General features: G+C 37.7%; 1 protein-coding gene across 3 annotated transcripts in view; it reads right to left on the bottom strand.

The window, feature by feature from the left end:
- Positions 1–366: 366 nt before the first annotated feature.
- Adam23 (ADAM metallopeptidase domain 23) overlaps positions 367–15460 on the bottom strand; it is a 164044-nt gene continuing 148950 nt past the window's right edge. For 2 of the 3 annotated variants that reach the window (XM_074071556.1, XM_074071559.1), the window contains exons 25-26: positions 11073–11163; positions 367–3779 (exon numbers count right to left, since the gene is read on the bottom strand). In XM_074071556.1, coding sequence (XP_073927657.1) covers positions 3731–3779; positions 11073–11163 — 140 coding nt within the window. In that variant the 3' untranslated portion in view covers positions 367–3730. The remainder of the gene's footprint in view (positions 3780–11072; positions 11164–15460) is intronic. The other variant, XM_074071558.1, reaches the window with a different exon arrangement.

The following is a 15460-nucleotide window of genomic DNA, read 5'->3' as shown; positions in this document are numbered from 1 at the left end:
TAACAAAACAAAATAAAGTCAATAATGGTATGATCCTAAGGGTTTTTTTCCTTTCTGATTCATAAGAAGCATATAATTTCCAATGAATACAATAAAACTGAATCCTAATCAGGCATATATTTGTCATTAATTAGAGAGTTTTATTTTGTTCCACTGACTGCTTAAATTGTCAGGAAGCCTTTGATTGAAACTGGTGCTAAAACTCTAATGATATCAGGCTCATGGCCAATTAATCAACAATGCAAAAGAACACAGAAAAGGGGTTTAAGAAAAATGATCAAATCATAAAGTCACAACATTCTACATTACCAAAAGTTTTAATATACACTTGACTCAAAGATGCATACAATGACTACTGACTCTCCATTCATAGGCAGCCAAAAAGATATGAATGAATTTATTAACTTCAAATGAAACTTCAGGTTGTATGCTTAAAAAATTACAAACCATTTAAAAATGAAAATTAACAGTAGAAGCAACAATGAGTATAAAACATGATGGGATGACAAAAGAAAGAATTCAAGTATTGTTTGTAAAGTTCTTTAGACATAAGTCTCTGAAAAGTTTGTGCATTCCCCATCTTTGCATAGTAAAAAATAAAACAAAACAAAACCACACACATCACTTGGTAAAATTCCATAGCTCTATGTGATTCATGGTTCGTAACATGCACCTATGTGTACTGCTCATTTATCTAGTAGGAGTAGCTCTAATTCAGTGGCCTCATGCACTATCCCAGGAGAGCAATGAAGTTAGCGCACAGCTCCTCATCCAGGTGTCATTTATTATCGCAGCAAGAGTATAGCAGGTGACATGGGAATTTGGTCATCACTTAACACTCTTGTTGGGTAACATTAAACAGTGAAATTCTTGTGCTTTTAGCTCAAATTAATAAAAAGGAGTATTTACACCACAAAAAAATCTGCAAATGAATGGCATGTGCAAGAGAAAATACAGCAAAGGGTTTGAAACTATATAACCTAATACCACCAAAAAATTATATCCCATTGTTTACAATATGGTTGCATTATCTTTCATATTCATAGCTTAAAGCTTGTGTATTTTACATATACACACAAGTAATTTAACATTGGAACATAGGTTTGGTTACCTATGAAACTGCCAGTGTAACAAAAAGTTACACAGACATTTGCCATATGTACATAATATTTGGGGACCACTGTGGTCTGATTTAAAACATAACATCGCACATTTACAATGTTGTTTGTGAAATGCTCAAAAGTTAACAATAGAGATTTGTTTTGTAACTGGCATGGTTTTGTGTCTGTAAGTCACCATGGTGCCTCTGAAACGGTAATGAAATGTGTATGGTGTCATTAGCAGCGGCTTGGTATCTCCTAGTGAAGAGGACCCATCAAGCGATGCAGCAACAGGGAGAGATACCAAGTAATCTGAGTTTCCTCCAACCTTCCTCCAAGCTGAAAGAACCATTGTCATTAAGTGAAGGGGTATAACCTGTGTCTTTATGAAACCAGGAGTAAGGCTGATAAACCTTATAGATAGCCCTGTTATTACCATATAAACATATAGCAAGTTCTAGAGAAAGACTGCATACCTGTGTAGCACCTATTACTCAGAAAGCAATAACAGGATTGAGATGTTAGGTTATGGTCTACGGTAGCATATAGCAGTTAAGGTTTCTGCTCTATGATTGTGATACTTCTATAATTTAAAGATACCTTGGAGGGATAAATCCCACTATTTTAAGTCCAAAGTCAAAGAAAAAGTGGTAAAAATGATGTCATGAATCTTAGTGAAAAGGGACTTACAGCTAAATCTAGAAATTGGTTCAGTGCCAGGAAGAAATGCATAGTCCAACTGCATGTCTCGTTCCAAAAAAACAGGAGGATAACATAGAAATAGGGGTTCTTTGGGAGCATCTCTAGAAGGATGCTCACCAAAGTTACTATGTACAAGTCTATCCATCTAAAACAAAGCTGAAACCAAATTTCTTTGTTAACTTGTTCGCTCTGCACTTGAGTGGAAGCTACCTTGACCATAAACTGGAGAAGAAATGGGTGAAAGTGAAAGAAACTCAGAGGAACTTGGGAACTCTAAGATTAAGTCTGCAAATCTGCTTGGAGGGAAAAGAAGAATGTGAATCTGTATACAGTGGAATTCCACTGTAGCCCAGCACAACATTTCATGGATCAGCAAATAACTGGGCCAACCAAGGTTTCTTAAAAACTCCACACACAGAATTACAGCCTGAAACAATAATGCTGATAAGAAGACCACCTGCCACTTCTCTCCCTATTTCCACGTTCACAACGGGTTTCTACCATATAGATTCTGAGGCAGGAAGAAGCATGTATGGAATATTAACAGTAATAGATGTGAATAAAATGGAAAGCTTAACTTTTTTCCAAGCTTCCAACATTTAAAAATTATTGTTTTATTTAAGGCTTTAAGTTTGTCCTCCTTTCACATTGAAGACAGGGAAAGAAAATTGTCAAACAAAAAACTAAAATTATGAGCTTGGCACTTTTGTGATTAATTTGAGAGGGTGTCTACTTTCTTATATTATATACATATGTTTCTAATGACACCAACAATCTTTCACTTGTCAGTACACATATATTTGCATTTACATAATTCTGTGGTTTTGATATGGGTTATTTTGTTGTTTGTGTCTCCCTCCAACACTCTTGTTTATTTTGGTTTCAAACATACTAACTTTAAGTTGCACCTGTTTTGAGCTCAACCTCCCAGCATCTGTAGTTACATCTGTCTTTTTTAAGCAAGCCCAACAATCACTGGGCATGTTCAAGAGAGAAGAACAGACACAGAGAAGAAAAGGAAGAAAAAAAAAAGAAAACGAAGATAGGGAGCAAGCAATAAACTCAAATTTACAGAGAATCTTTACAAGAAAAAAGATTTCAATACAGACAAGTGAAAATGATGTGTCAAAATCTCGTTTCCATATTTACATTTCCATTTATAAAAGGACTATACAATAGCATCATTGTTCAAATTCCAGCTCCCATTTCCAAAGGATGCTTGGTCCAGGAGAAAAAAAAATAATGGGAAAAGTGAATCAACAAGAGTATGGTCCTTCCGAGTTCTGCCATGGGCTGGTCTAGGAGGGCAGTGGGACTCTTAGGGAGTGAGAAAGGGACAGGCACAGGCCAGAGTTAAGGAGACCCAGGCAGCTTCCACGTGCCCATCTGTCATCTTCCCCTTAGGAATTCCACGCAGGGTTTGCTGAGGATTGGCTGGCTAGCTTGCAGTATTTATGCCATGCAGCTTTTACCTTTCAAAAACTGGATCTTCACGCCACTGAAGTCTGTCATTGGCAGTGAAAGGAAAAAAAATCATGCCAAATCATTTAGAAGATAGTAAGTGCCCAGCAGGCTGAGGGGGAAAAATCATTTGCTATTTTTAATGGTTCTTTTATTGCACTTATTTTGTTGTTTTTGTTCCTTTCTCCTTTAGTTAGGAAAAAAAAAAAAAAAAGAATGAACGGTTCCTTTTATGCCATGGTCTTTTACCCCCATTTTATTGACAGGTGGTAGGAGAGGTTATTTGAAGTTATTTCCAAAAGGGACAGTTTTCTTTTACCCCATTCCTGTCACCCCAACTTTAGCTCTGTAGTCATTACTACCCAATGGTCTTGTTTACAGACTTAATAGTTCCGGCAACGTGGTTACAAGTATGTCATACCCAGAACCCAACAGCGCAAAGTGGCATTCCCTCCAGAGCAGTTGATTCAGATGGGGCCTTGCTGAGTAGGGTCGAATCTCCTCTTCTTGACATTTCTTCCAAAGTGCATCAAAACAAGATACAAGCAGAAGGGGAGAAAAATCCACAATATTAATCAGATGATGATGAGAGAAAGGCAATGATAATGACAGCAATGCTAGTTCCAGAGCAAAGTAATCAGCTCACACAGAGGCATTTGCCAAAACAACTTGAAATACAGAAAAGCTAATGTTTTTGGATGTCTTTTTCCCTCCCATGACATTATGCACTTGTGTAAATATTAAAAGAAACTTTAAATTGCTCACTTGCAATCACAAGCAAACACTGGGGCCCAATTTGTCTACTATTTCAGAATAAATGACATTGCTAATTCACTAGATGAAAATTATTACATGGAGGTCTCTTCCCCTTAGGGAGCTCCTGAGAGAACTAAGAATAATTCTGAAGAGCCTTGTAGTTGTTTCTCTCCAGGTCTCCAGAGTTGTGTACCAGTGGCTGGGCCCTTACCAAGATGAAAAAAAAAAAAGATTTAGTCTATCTTTTCTGTCTTGGGTATGTGAACTCTTACCCCACTGTGGAACAAGCATTTTTCATAGTAGAAAGTTGGAAGACAGAGTGCACAGTTAGACAGTACACTCAAAGGAGAATGGACACAGGCATAGGTTAAGCAAATGCAGCAGTTTAGCTCAGCTGAAAATAAGCAAGTTAAAGTGCCTGTTTGCAGTGTCCAGTCTCCTAAAAAGTGATCCCTATATTTGACAAGAGAAAAGAGAAGAGTCAGCAAGACACTACAAGGCAATACACAAGTTGGTTGCAACCTCCCCATGGTCTGGCTTCATGTGGGGCACCAAGCAAGGGGCTCATGCATTGGTCTGCATACTGGCGGGTGCAATGTTGCTGCCACCAAGGCTTCATGCAAAACCGAAGACTGAAGAGCCCCCCAGGTCCCTCGTCCCCCTGCCCACTCAGGGCCAGCTGAATACCCTCACACCCTAAGAACCAAAAAGATTGCAAAAGATCCCTCCTCCTCCATAAGTAATTTGAAGTAAAAACACTACTAAAGCTCAAAACGTGTAGAAAGCCATCCTGCAAAGTTCTTATTTGTAACAAGATGACCACTTTGATGCTTCTCTTGAGAAGTATCAAACATAAATAACTGTGAAGAAACTCTCCCTTTTTTCTAAAAAGTTTTCATTAAAACAACTTCACAAATGGCGTAAGCAGATAATCCTTTGAGCAAACACTGTTTGTCACAGAGCTACTTACTGTTCTTCACCATTGCCACCCAGCCCTCTTTTGAATCAATGTTCTTGAAAGCAGGCATTGCTGATGCTGCCCAGAAAACAGAAGTGAGACCAAATCGGAAGTCTTTCACAATGTCTCTTTCACTGAATTAGTTTGCTGTGGAGCACAGGATCTGGGAACACCAATCAAGTTCACGCTCTCCAAAGTAGATGCTTAAGGAGCCATGATTACCCCTTGTGAGTCAGGTAGGAGAAGCAGTGACTGCCTGCCCTTGAGAATGACTCTGGAGGAGCAACAGCTCCAAACTAGTTAGCCATATATTGCTGTAACTCAGCAGAAATATTAATGTCTGCCCAATTAATCTAAATGCAAAGGGAAAAAAGCAAATCAATCTAGTATTATGAATGTAAATAACTATACTGCTTACATCTAAATTCCTTAATTCAAATGCAGGGAACATCAGACACACTGCCATGGTGTAGGTCATAATGGCAACATGGTTCATTTATAAGTGGAGAGATGAAATTCTATTTTGACCTGGTATCCAGGCAACCACTGGTGTCCAAAAGTGGGTGCTCCTCTTAAAAGTCAGTTTTCAAAGCTTAGCTTGCACTTTTTTATAGAAACAGTATTTCATAGGGTCACTGGGTTCTTTGGCCAGACCAAGTCACCCTGCAGAACCATATATTTTTCAGTACTAAACACCAATGGGGATTGGAAGGCCTTTTCTCTTCCACCGATGTCCCAACAGGGGGAAAGCAAGCTGGAGGAGCAGCAAGGAGAACAGATAAGGCCACCCCTGCAGCAAGCTGACTGGGGCTTTCTTATGTGTAAACCATAAATCCACCATGGGCCACTGCATTTTGAGAACTACCTGTCCTGAGCTTTCTACATGAAAACAAAATTCTTTTTGTTCAATTTAATATGAAAGTACAACCAGTGTGGGTAGGTCTTTGCTATCTACCTTCCAAAACTGTTTCCTCTGAATAGCTTCTGCTCACTGGAATTCTGAAGGCAATTGGTTTTCTCATTAGAACTACTTGGTATTTCTGGATCATTACAAAATATCAGCATAATCCATAAATCTTACAATGACACAATTGTCATCAATTTTTACTACTTCTGAAAAGCCCAGGCTTTTTTTTGTCTGTAATGCATCTATTATTATATACATGTATGTCTATATAAAATTAAAACTGTCCAGGTAACAAGAGCTACCTCCGAGTTGTAAGGCCTTCAGATTTTCTTCTAAGGGCCTATAGTTACCTACTACTATCACATTCTTGTCTTTCTATGAGTCCCCCACCCACCACCAAGGACCTTGACCCAAGCCCTCTTCAGATAACTTAAACTGAGTTCATGTCCTCAGGGGGCTAAGTCAAGGAAATGCAGTGTCTTCCTGCCTAGCACTACCACCACCACCTGCAAGTTTAAATAAGAAAGTGCCTAACCCAGGGGTTCTAGGCATTAAGGAAATGGGATCCTTATTTTACACTGGAATATAGTCATGGAGTTTAGAAAAGCAGCACTCTGGTTACACTTGTTATGGAAAAACTACTTAAAATTGATTCGATTTCCTAATTCTGTAAAAATCAAAAACCCACCCTCCCAAAAAGACATTTGATCTTTTTGAAAAAAAATATAATTAGCAAGATTAAGTTACTTTCCTAGATATGGTCCCTTAAATTTCATTTTATAGGAATAACAGACAATCTTTTCCTTAGCGTATCTTAACAAAATGGAACATAGGTCAAAAAGAATCACTTAGAGCCAGAAGCAGGCTCAGTATGAACTTGTAACTTTTGAGAGAGGAAGCTACTTGTAATAATTACATGATTCTTAAATGAACACTTAAATGTCAAGAGCTGCTCTAGAAGGTCATCATAGCTACTGGCAGTGGCAGTGGAAACCCACTGTGCCATTGGGTCCCATGGAGAGAGCAAGTGGGATGGAGGGTCACGTGATGGTGCTCCACTGATGAAGGCTTGCAGTATGGTGGAAGACCTCACTCCGTATTCATCCTGCAATCCATGTGATTTCAACTGTCAAGAAACTATGTCACTGTTACCTTCATATTCTTTCCTACCATCACTGAGAACTTCTCTTTTCCTACTGCAATCAACTATGATATCGATAAACATTATGTGCATATAAATAACCACATCGCTCATATCAAATTTAGAGAATGTCAGATAAATGGCTTCCTGCAAGGTATTAACAATTCTCTTCATTTTAAATGCATATATAAAATTCCTGTTTTATTTTTCCTAGCAATTTTTAGGGAAGATGCTACTACAATGACCTGCCTTCATTTGTTACAGTAAAAACAAGAGCTCTAACAGCTAATTAACCAGCATTATTATTCAGCATTAAGTAGGTGTCAGGAGCCTCCATGAGTGAACAAGGACAGAGGTTAGCAATCCTCTGTGCCATAGGTCATATCCTGTGTGCAGGTGCTGGAGAGAGGATGGGGTGAATAGAAATAAATGCAGATATGGGGAGGCAATGGATAAATTGGGAAGCTATGATGTGCCTACAATCATTTTCCACAGAATTTCTCAGACTAAATCTTTTTTTTTCCAGTTCATTCTCACAACAGTTTTATGAAGTTTCTGTTATGTACATTTTGTAGACAGGAAAGCCAAGGAACAGTGATGCTATTACTTTTGTTTTGAGTTGGACACTGACGAATCTTCCAGGTGAAGAGTAGGGATAGGGCATTCCCAACCAAAAGAGAACTTTTATTGCTATAGGAAAAATGTCTTAAATTTGGAATTTCAATATGAATTATTCTATACTACAAAATGTGGACAAATACAAAACATACCCACAACCTATAGAAAAGAAACAGAATGCTCGTTGTGCATCCTCCTACCCTCCGTGTTAATTTTATCAGTCACTCTCGACCGAGCGAACAGGACTCAGAACAGACCTTTTCCTTGTTTCATGTATCTTTAGAATTTCTGGGTGTTGAAAATATACAGGCAGCCTCACCCTAAATCTTAAGACCCATACCTAGGAACCTATAAAGGAAATCTTCCCTTGTATCCTCATACTTCTGGAGTATGGAGTATGGGATTAATCAAAGACACTAATGTATACCCACCACATTACTCAATATGTGAGAATATATAAAATAAAATAATAGTATCTCACCCCCAAAAAAGTGTTTTTTTCTTTTCAGGCATTCTGTAGCCTTGCTTGTGCAAGTCTTTTTTGCATTACCAAAGGTTTTCAGACTCTACTATTTTGTTGAAAAGAAGCAATATAAATCTCAATGAATTTCAGACCACAATAATCTCAAAACACCATTTTACACACATATAAGTGCACACATTCACACATGCTCTCATACTCATGCTTTTTGATCACCCATTTCATAAGAAATACAGTTTAATAACAGAATTATAGAGATAAGGCGGCAATGCCAGGGCTCACAGCACAGCTGTAGTTGTTCGTATTTGTGTGTTTGAGCAGGTCATGGCTAATATGACACTTTCTGCACATTTAAATTACTCAGAGTATTACAACTAAAGAAACATGGTAGTAAGAAAAAACAGTCTCTTCCCTGAGCATTTAATACAGTTTCCTTTAATCTAAAAGTTTATAGCACCCTCAAATTCTTCAGGTGCTAATTTCTCTTCTAGTACTAAAGCCTGATTTCAAGAAGGATTCCCAATAGTGACATTTAGAGCAATCTTCTTTACCAACTATTTTCAACTTCAGATTCTAAGGGAACCACTGGTTTTATTTACATTGAACTCAATGAAACTTTCAAAAGCTTTCAGTTCAACTCAAATTATTATACTTCCAAGTTATCTCCAGGCTAATAGTTTCCAAAATTCCCCATGTGGTAGGAAAATCTAAACATTATCACTGAAAAGACTTTTGTTGCAAAGTAAAAATAATTATGTGAGACTTAAATCACAGAGCTATCATAAAAATCTAAAGCAAATCATTTTGCAACTAAAGAGTCAGCATGAAGTACAACAGCTTGTGCACATTCAAACTCCTCAAGTCACATATTTGAGAATCACTCTTAGTCCTCATTTTTTGGTTTTTTGTTGTTGTTGTTTTGTTTCAGGGCATGACAATATTTACTGCATGATATTGCATGCCTTTCTACAAAGTTTTCCCTTAAAGTAACTATTAGAGTCACAGGGCATGGGAAAGGCCTGACTTATCTCAGATAGATGGATACCTGCTCCACGATCCTCACGTGGCAGTCAGCAGAGACTGGCTCACACCTTGCTCTGTGACTCTGTGTCAATTCCCCGCTTTTTTCCTACTCTTCTGATTATTCAACATCTCCTTCAGACATAAGTCATCTGTACAAGGCCTAATCCATTTATATACACAGTGACAAAGGCTTCTCCCCCAAAGAAACATGCAATTCAAGCCGTGAGCTAGGCCAGGCCACTGTTTTGAGGTCCTGCTACAGAAGAGTATGCACTTCTCTCCAAATGCTGAAATGGTAAATTTGGTACTGCATATGGCTGCATGGCAGTGATGCACAGTGACTGTCCCCCTGGCCTTTGAGACAGGTTTCTCAATGTCAAGAAGGCATATGCTTGGGCACAAGACAAATGCCTTTTTCTTGAGACACATTTTTGAGAAAAGAACATTATAAACAATAGAATACAGCATCACTATAATGTACAATGACTTCTTTACAGTAGTGAGACACTAAGAAGTTTTTGCTGGAATGATGCCAGTCCAAACAAAAACGCATTGTTTCTGAGATGTCACGTGAGTGACTCACTGTCTGGGCAATGCCTTGTATCCAAATATCAGATGCCCATTTTGTTCATATTTCTGCACGCATGCTGGTGTCAAAGTACTATTTCACTACAGAAGCTCAACTTCATAAACATCTCTAGATAACACCTTTCCAAGTTGAAGCCACCCAAAAACTGCAGACTTACTCATTAAACCTTAATATGATAATAAATTAACAAAAAATGTTTAATGAATCAAAAATGTTTACTGAATTTATTAAAATCATCTTTGGGTATTTTTTCTTTCATAATCAGCTTCTAATAATCACATTTTAGATGGTTTAAATGTGTACTGAATTCAGGAGTCTAAATATAAAATAAAGTTCATAATTAAGACAGCCATTCTCTTAGTTCAGGGCAAAACTGAATTGGATAGAGGCAAAGTGGGTTTTGAATTTGGATAATAGTCTTATGTCACACTTAAAGTTGTTTCAACAGATACAGTTGAAAATTTATTACAGGGAATCTTTGGCAGAAGAGGGCTTATTTACAAAATCAAAATGATCAAGTCACCTTAGCACAAAATGATATAAAAAATGATTATCCAAGGAATCTGAGATATAGAAACATCTAAACTAGATAAACTGGGTTTAAAATTTTTCATCATAATTAAGGTTTATTTGTGACTAGCCAGCATTGTCTATTTAAACAATCTTAGTTGAGTGATCAACATGCAATCCAAACTAAAAGGTCACGATGAAAATACACCAGGCCTGTCAGTTTTGTCAATAGTAGCAGTTAATTAGAAAATATTAAGTGTTATAAATCTATCCACTTCAAATTCCAAACTGAAGCCAATTTAGTTGGTTAGCGGATTAATTGAAAATCTATTTTTAAAAAATTTTATAAATAAAGAAGATTTCAAATCACAGAGTTACATATGTTCCATGTGAAAAATGATTACCACCTGGTTAACAGAGGGCATAAAAATTTCAATGGATTATAAACCAGTTTTAAGCAGGAATTCATATTTATTTCCAATTTATTTCCTTGACTGTGTACAAATGAAAGTATTTCAGAAGGCTTGCTCCTACAAGCTGAAATATCTCCTAGTAAGGAATTTCTACTTTGTTCCTAAATGAGTGCTGTGAATTTCCCCTACTTTCCATTTTTTTCCACTTGCCTGAAAATGACATTTGAAGCTCCGTATTTCTCCTTTTCTCACCCACTTCTGAGTAATATATATATATATATATATATATACATATATTTTGCAGTTTTGCTACTAACACTTAAAATCTTGTAGCAGGAACTCAAAACTGGGTTATGTAAGCAGAAAAGAGAAGTGCCAGAGCCACAGAGAAGAAGACATGCGGCATTGCTTACTTAAATCCCCAGCCTGTGCCCCCAAGGACAATAGCTGCTACCAGGATGGCACCAGCGATGGAGCCTATTATGAGATTGGTGGCACTAGGACCTGTGACAAAGGATCATGGGAAGAAAGTTGTATGAGCCAACCACTTTCATTACTACAAGGGAAAGGCAGTTAAGCAGTTTCAGGAGGTAAATACTCTGCTGTACAAGATCACTAACAGTTAGATCACCTTTATTTATTCAACTTACTTGCACTTTAGATGCCACGGTCACTGACTGCTTGGATTTCTATGCCTTTAAATCTAAAGTTACTGTACTGTTGACAGTTAAATTCACCTTTGCAGAATTTGAAGCAAATCATTTGCTTTCCTTGCATGTCTTTGGTCTCCTCTTCCTCCTTACCCAGTATCATAAATCAAATCAAACAAGTAAATGCACGTAAGGAACATTATTGCACTAGAATTAGCCCAACTTGACTGCCAAATAAGGGAGTGGAAAGAAGGAAAATTATTCTATGAAAGTCTTCTTCCAAGCAACACAGAGTTGTCTGAATGCCTTTTTACTCCATACTTGGACACAGTTAAAATTTAGAAGGCAGAAGGTGGCTACCAATAAAGATCAACTTTAAAGCTTTGTTCTCAAGGAAATATTTCTTCCTGGTCTTTAAAGAGTTAAAACAACAAAATGGGGATCTGAAGGCAAGGCATAAAGGAAGCATAAAATTAATTTGTGTAATTTGGAGAAAATGAAAAAATAACTTCTTAGATGCAGCTAAAAATACCACTTAAGCACCCATTTTTATTAAGAGAAATCTGAGGCTTGGGCATATGTAAAAAAAGAGTGGGAAGGACAGCAAGAAAACAAATATGATGTGGAGTGTCTATCAATTGCTGAATAAGAACTGATAACATAGCAATTTCACTCACCTCCTTCATTCAGCATTTAAAAACTAAGCTATGTTACATTTAGTTTAAATGTGTAAACTAAGAATTATTTTAAGTGTCACATCCTCCAGGATGCTAATATGCAGATACAGTACCCCTAATATCAAAGACATTTTTAGTCACAAGGCCAACTTTGCTTCTTCTTTTAAAATCCTTGAGTTCATATACACATTTATTTCTGTGTAAAAAAATTCTCTTTTCTGCTCACATCAGTGCCCTCAACTCTGTACATAAATGGATGTCACTTTTGACAGCAAGTGTGTGCATGATGTTTTTACCCAGAGACCACCCAGCACTTGTGGGTGTGAACAGGGGAAAGACATGTGCAACGGAGCACCAGGGATGCGAGTCTCTTCAGGTTTGTGGACTCTGACATGGTCTTAAACCACTCAGGTCTGCAGAACATCGATTGCGGTGGCTCTTAGAGATACACCAATAATAAAAAATAACAATAATGAGAGCAATAAAAGCAGTGAAGCAACTGTATATTGAGCACTTACAATGTACCAGGGACAGCTCTTGTCATAGCATCTCATTTGAACTTACAAAAGCCATCTGAGGTAGAAACTATGACTATCCCTTCCAATACATGAGAAACAGAGGATCCTAGAAGTCAATAGGTTATGGAGCAAAATCTGAATACAGATCTGTCTGACTCTAATAAAACTTGGGCTACAAATCAAGGGTCAGCAAGCCAAAGGCCACAAGCAACACTGGCCTCACCACCTGATTCTGCTAAGACATTTCATTGGAACACAGCCACGCTTATTTGTTCACATCCTGCATGTGACTACTTTTTTTTTTTTTTTACTAAGACAGTAATGCTGAGAAGCTGGAATAAACACCTTGTAGCCTGAAAGCATACACTAGTTACTAGCTGGCCTTTTATAGAAGATTTGCTAACCCTCGCTATGATGAAGTTTATTTCATTTGCATGCATTTCCTCCCCACATCTCAATGGTCATAGCTCCTACCAAGTTTTGAAACAGGCACTTGAAAATATTTGTACTGCCATGTATATACTCTATGCTTCAGTTTGCCTTTGCTAGCTCAGAAAACACAGACTGGGATCAGACACAGTCACATAATCCATGAGAAAAGATTCCTGATTTGCAGTTACAAACTAAGAAGTAGAAAAAAGAAAAAAGTTTTTAATCTGTCCATGGAATCCCTAGTAACTAAGTGAGCATTACACTGCCAGTTAAACCAGTAGGGGTTGCAACAATCTGCATTGTGCTATGTGACTTTTTGTTTTTAAAGAACTCTATTTACTTAGCAACTAAGATAAAACCTAGAATTTGATGGAAAAAGATCAGTAAACTACTATGAGAAAAGAGTTCATAAAACAAGAATAGTAACATGTAGTTTTAGAAAAATATTTATATACTTATACAGACTTACCTGTCACAACCAGAAATAGGACAAACCAACAACACTGGAAAGGATGGGTAGAAACAAATGCTGGTAACGAGGACTATTTTACAACAATGACTCCATCCCTTCAATTAGTAGTATTTCCGGGCCCCAAATTATGGTCAATAAGTAATGTTTAAGAAACACGTTTGGGATGATTTTTAGAAAACTACCTTTCTTCTTGGAGGAATTTCACTGAAGTGTATGCCCAGAATTGCCCTTGGGAAAGGAATGCTACTGAGAGTATGTAACAGTCAACAGACTCAGGTGAAATTTTACAGGACAAAGTTCTTGTTGTCTCTAAATATTTTAACTCTGCTATGTACTTTATTTTCTAAGAAGGAGAAACAGCATCTCTTCTAGCACTTCCTCTCCTGGATTAACCAGCTTCACAGTCCATACTGATGGGATATGAGTTAAAGGATCCAAGACTGGCCAAAGTCAATTCATCCAGAGGAGAGCAGGTTCATGTCATCTTCCACACAAAGTGTGGCCTATGCACCTGCTCCTCCCATAATACCCCTTCAGTATCTGGGTCTCCCAATGGCAGGATGTAAGAATGTATGTGTGCTGTGATGGAGACTGAGGACCATGTCAAACATTATTAGCATGCTCCTGACATGGGCTGGTCAAGTAAAGGCTGTCTGGTGAATACTTGACATTCTAATAACTCATTTCTGGCCCACTGTGAAGTGTTAATACCACCATCTCAGTAAACAGAGGAGACAGAGTGTGAGGGCTACTTCTGTCATTTGTAAATGCCCTCTCTGTAATTCTAGAGTGAGGAAAGCATCCTGATAATCTAGTCTATACTTTAGTGATCTCCTGAAGTGGTACCCTGTGGAGAACTGATGCTATTTTGAGGATGTGGATCAAGTGCAGAGCAACCTAAATAAAGGCCCTAGGAGAGCTGTATTTCTGAGAGAGCTTAATGGGCAAGCAGCACACAACACTGGATACTTTTAAGACAAACCACCAGATAAACTGCAGTTGCTCAATGAAGATTTGGCAAGACTGAATTCATTATCTTTAGACCCTTAATGTTCTTTGCTCCTAGATATTTATGCAAACTTCAAATTTGAATTCTTAACCTATTTTATAGGTAAAAAATTAAGGCAGTGTTCTAAATATCTTCTTTTAAAAAATTGAAGTGAAGCCTCCTGTAACATTCTAAATAAATGGAGAAAACATTAAGTGGTTCTCGTTCTTGCTAACTTTTAAAAAAATGCCATAACTTTTGATAATTACTAATTATGTATGCAGATTTATTTGACTGAAGAGGAAATACATTATACTAATCCTAAGAAAACATTTATAAAAAATCACTTTTGCCAATTAATAATAAAAAAAATTCTAAGTTTGTTTTTAAAATTAAGTGAAGGAGCAATGGAAGTTTTGGACTATTGCCTTAATTGTGACTATATCATAAGCACCCCTAACACTGATTCATGCCCCACACTGTTCCAGATAGGAGAAGGTTCTATGTTGCACGAGAAAACTACAAGACACAAACACACTCAAGTCACACCACAAGTTGCACCACCACAGGAAACAGTCAACAAGACGGAACATGGAGGAGTCAGGTTCCACACAACACCTTACACACCAGGCACCAAACAGAAACACAGGGAAACTCATAGGATGCTTACTCTATTCCCCACCCTGTGCCTCCAAAAATCACCCCCAGGACCAGAACGGCTGGCCACAGCCCCTGTGAGCTGGCTTGCGGCCATGCTCACTGTGTGGAGGGAAAAGGGAGATTGTTTAACACAGGAAATCACATACTCACTCTCTAGCATACAAAATAATTTGTTCAGGAAATGCTCTGAAAGTAAGTTAAATATGGAAATCTTAGATTGAAGGATTGAAATTAAGATTGGCAGGAAGCTGGGTATTGAGGGGGTGGGGGGAGAGGGAGGGGGCGGGGTGGGTGGTAAGGGAGGGGGTGGGGGCAGCGGGGAGAAATGACCCAAGCCTTGTATGCACATATGAATAATAAAAAAATTTTAAAAATAAATAAATAAAAAAAGTTTGGCAAGAACA

This window comes from Castor canadensis, chromosome 4 (assembly GCF_047511655.1).
Source record: "Castor canadensis chromosome 4, mCasCan1.hap1v2, whole genome shotgun sequence".
In the NCBI taxonomy this organism is placed as follows: domain Eukaryota; kingdom Metazoa; phylum Chordata; class Mammalia; order Rodentia; family Castoridae; genus Castor; species Castor canadensis.
This window is presented reverse-complemented; position numbering and strand designations above follow the sequence as displayed.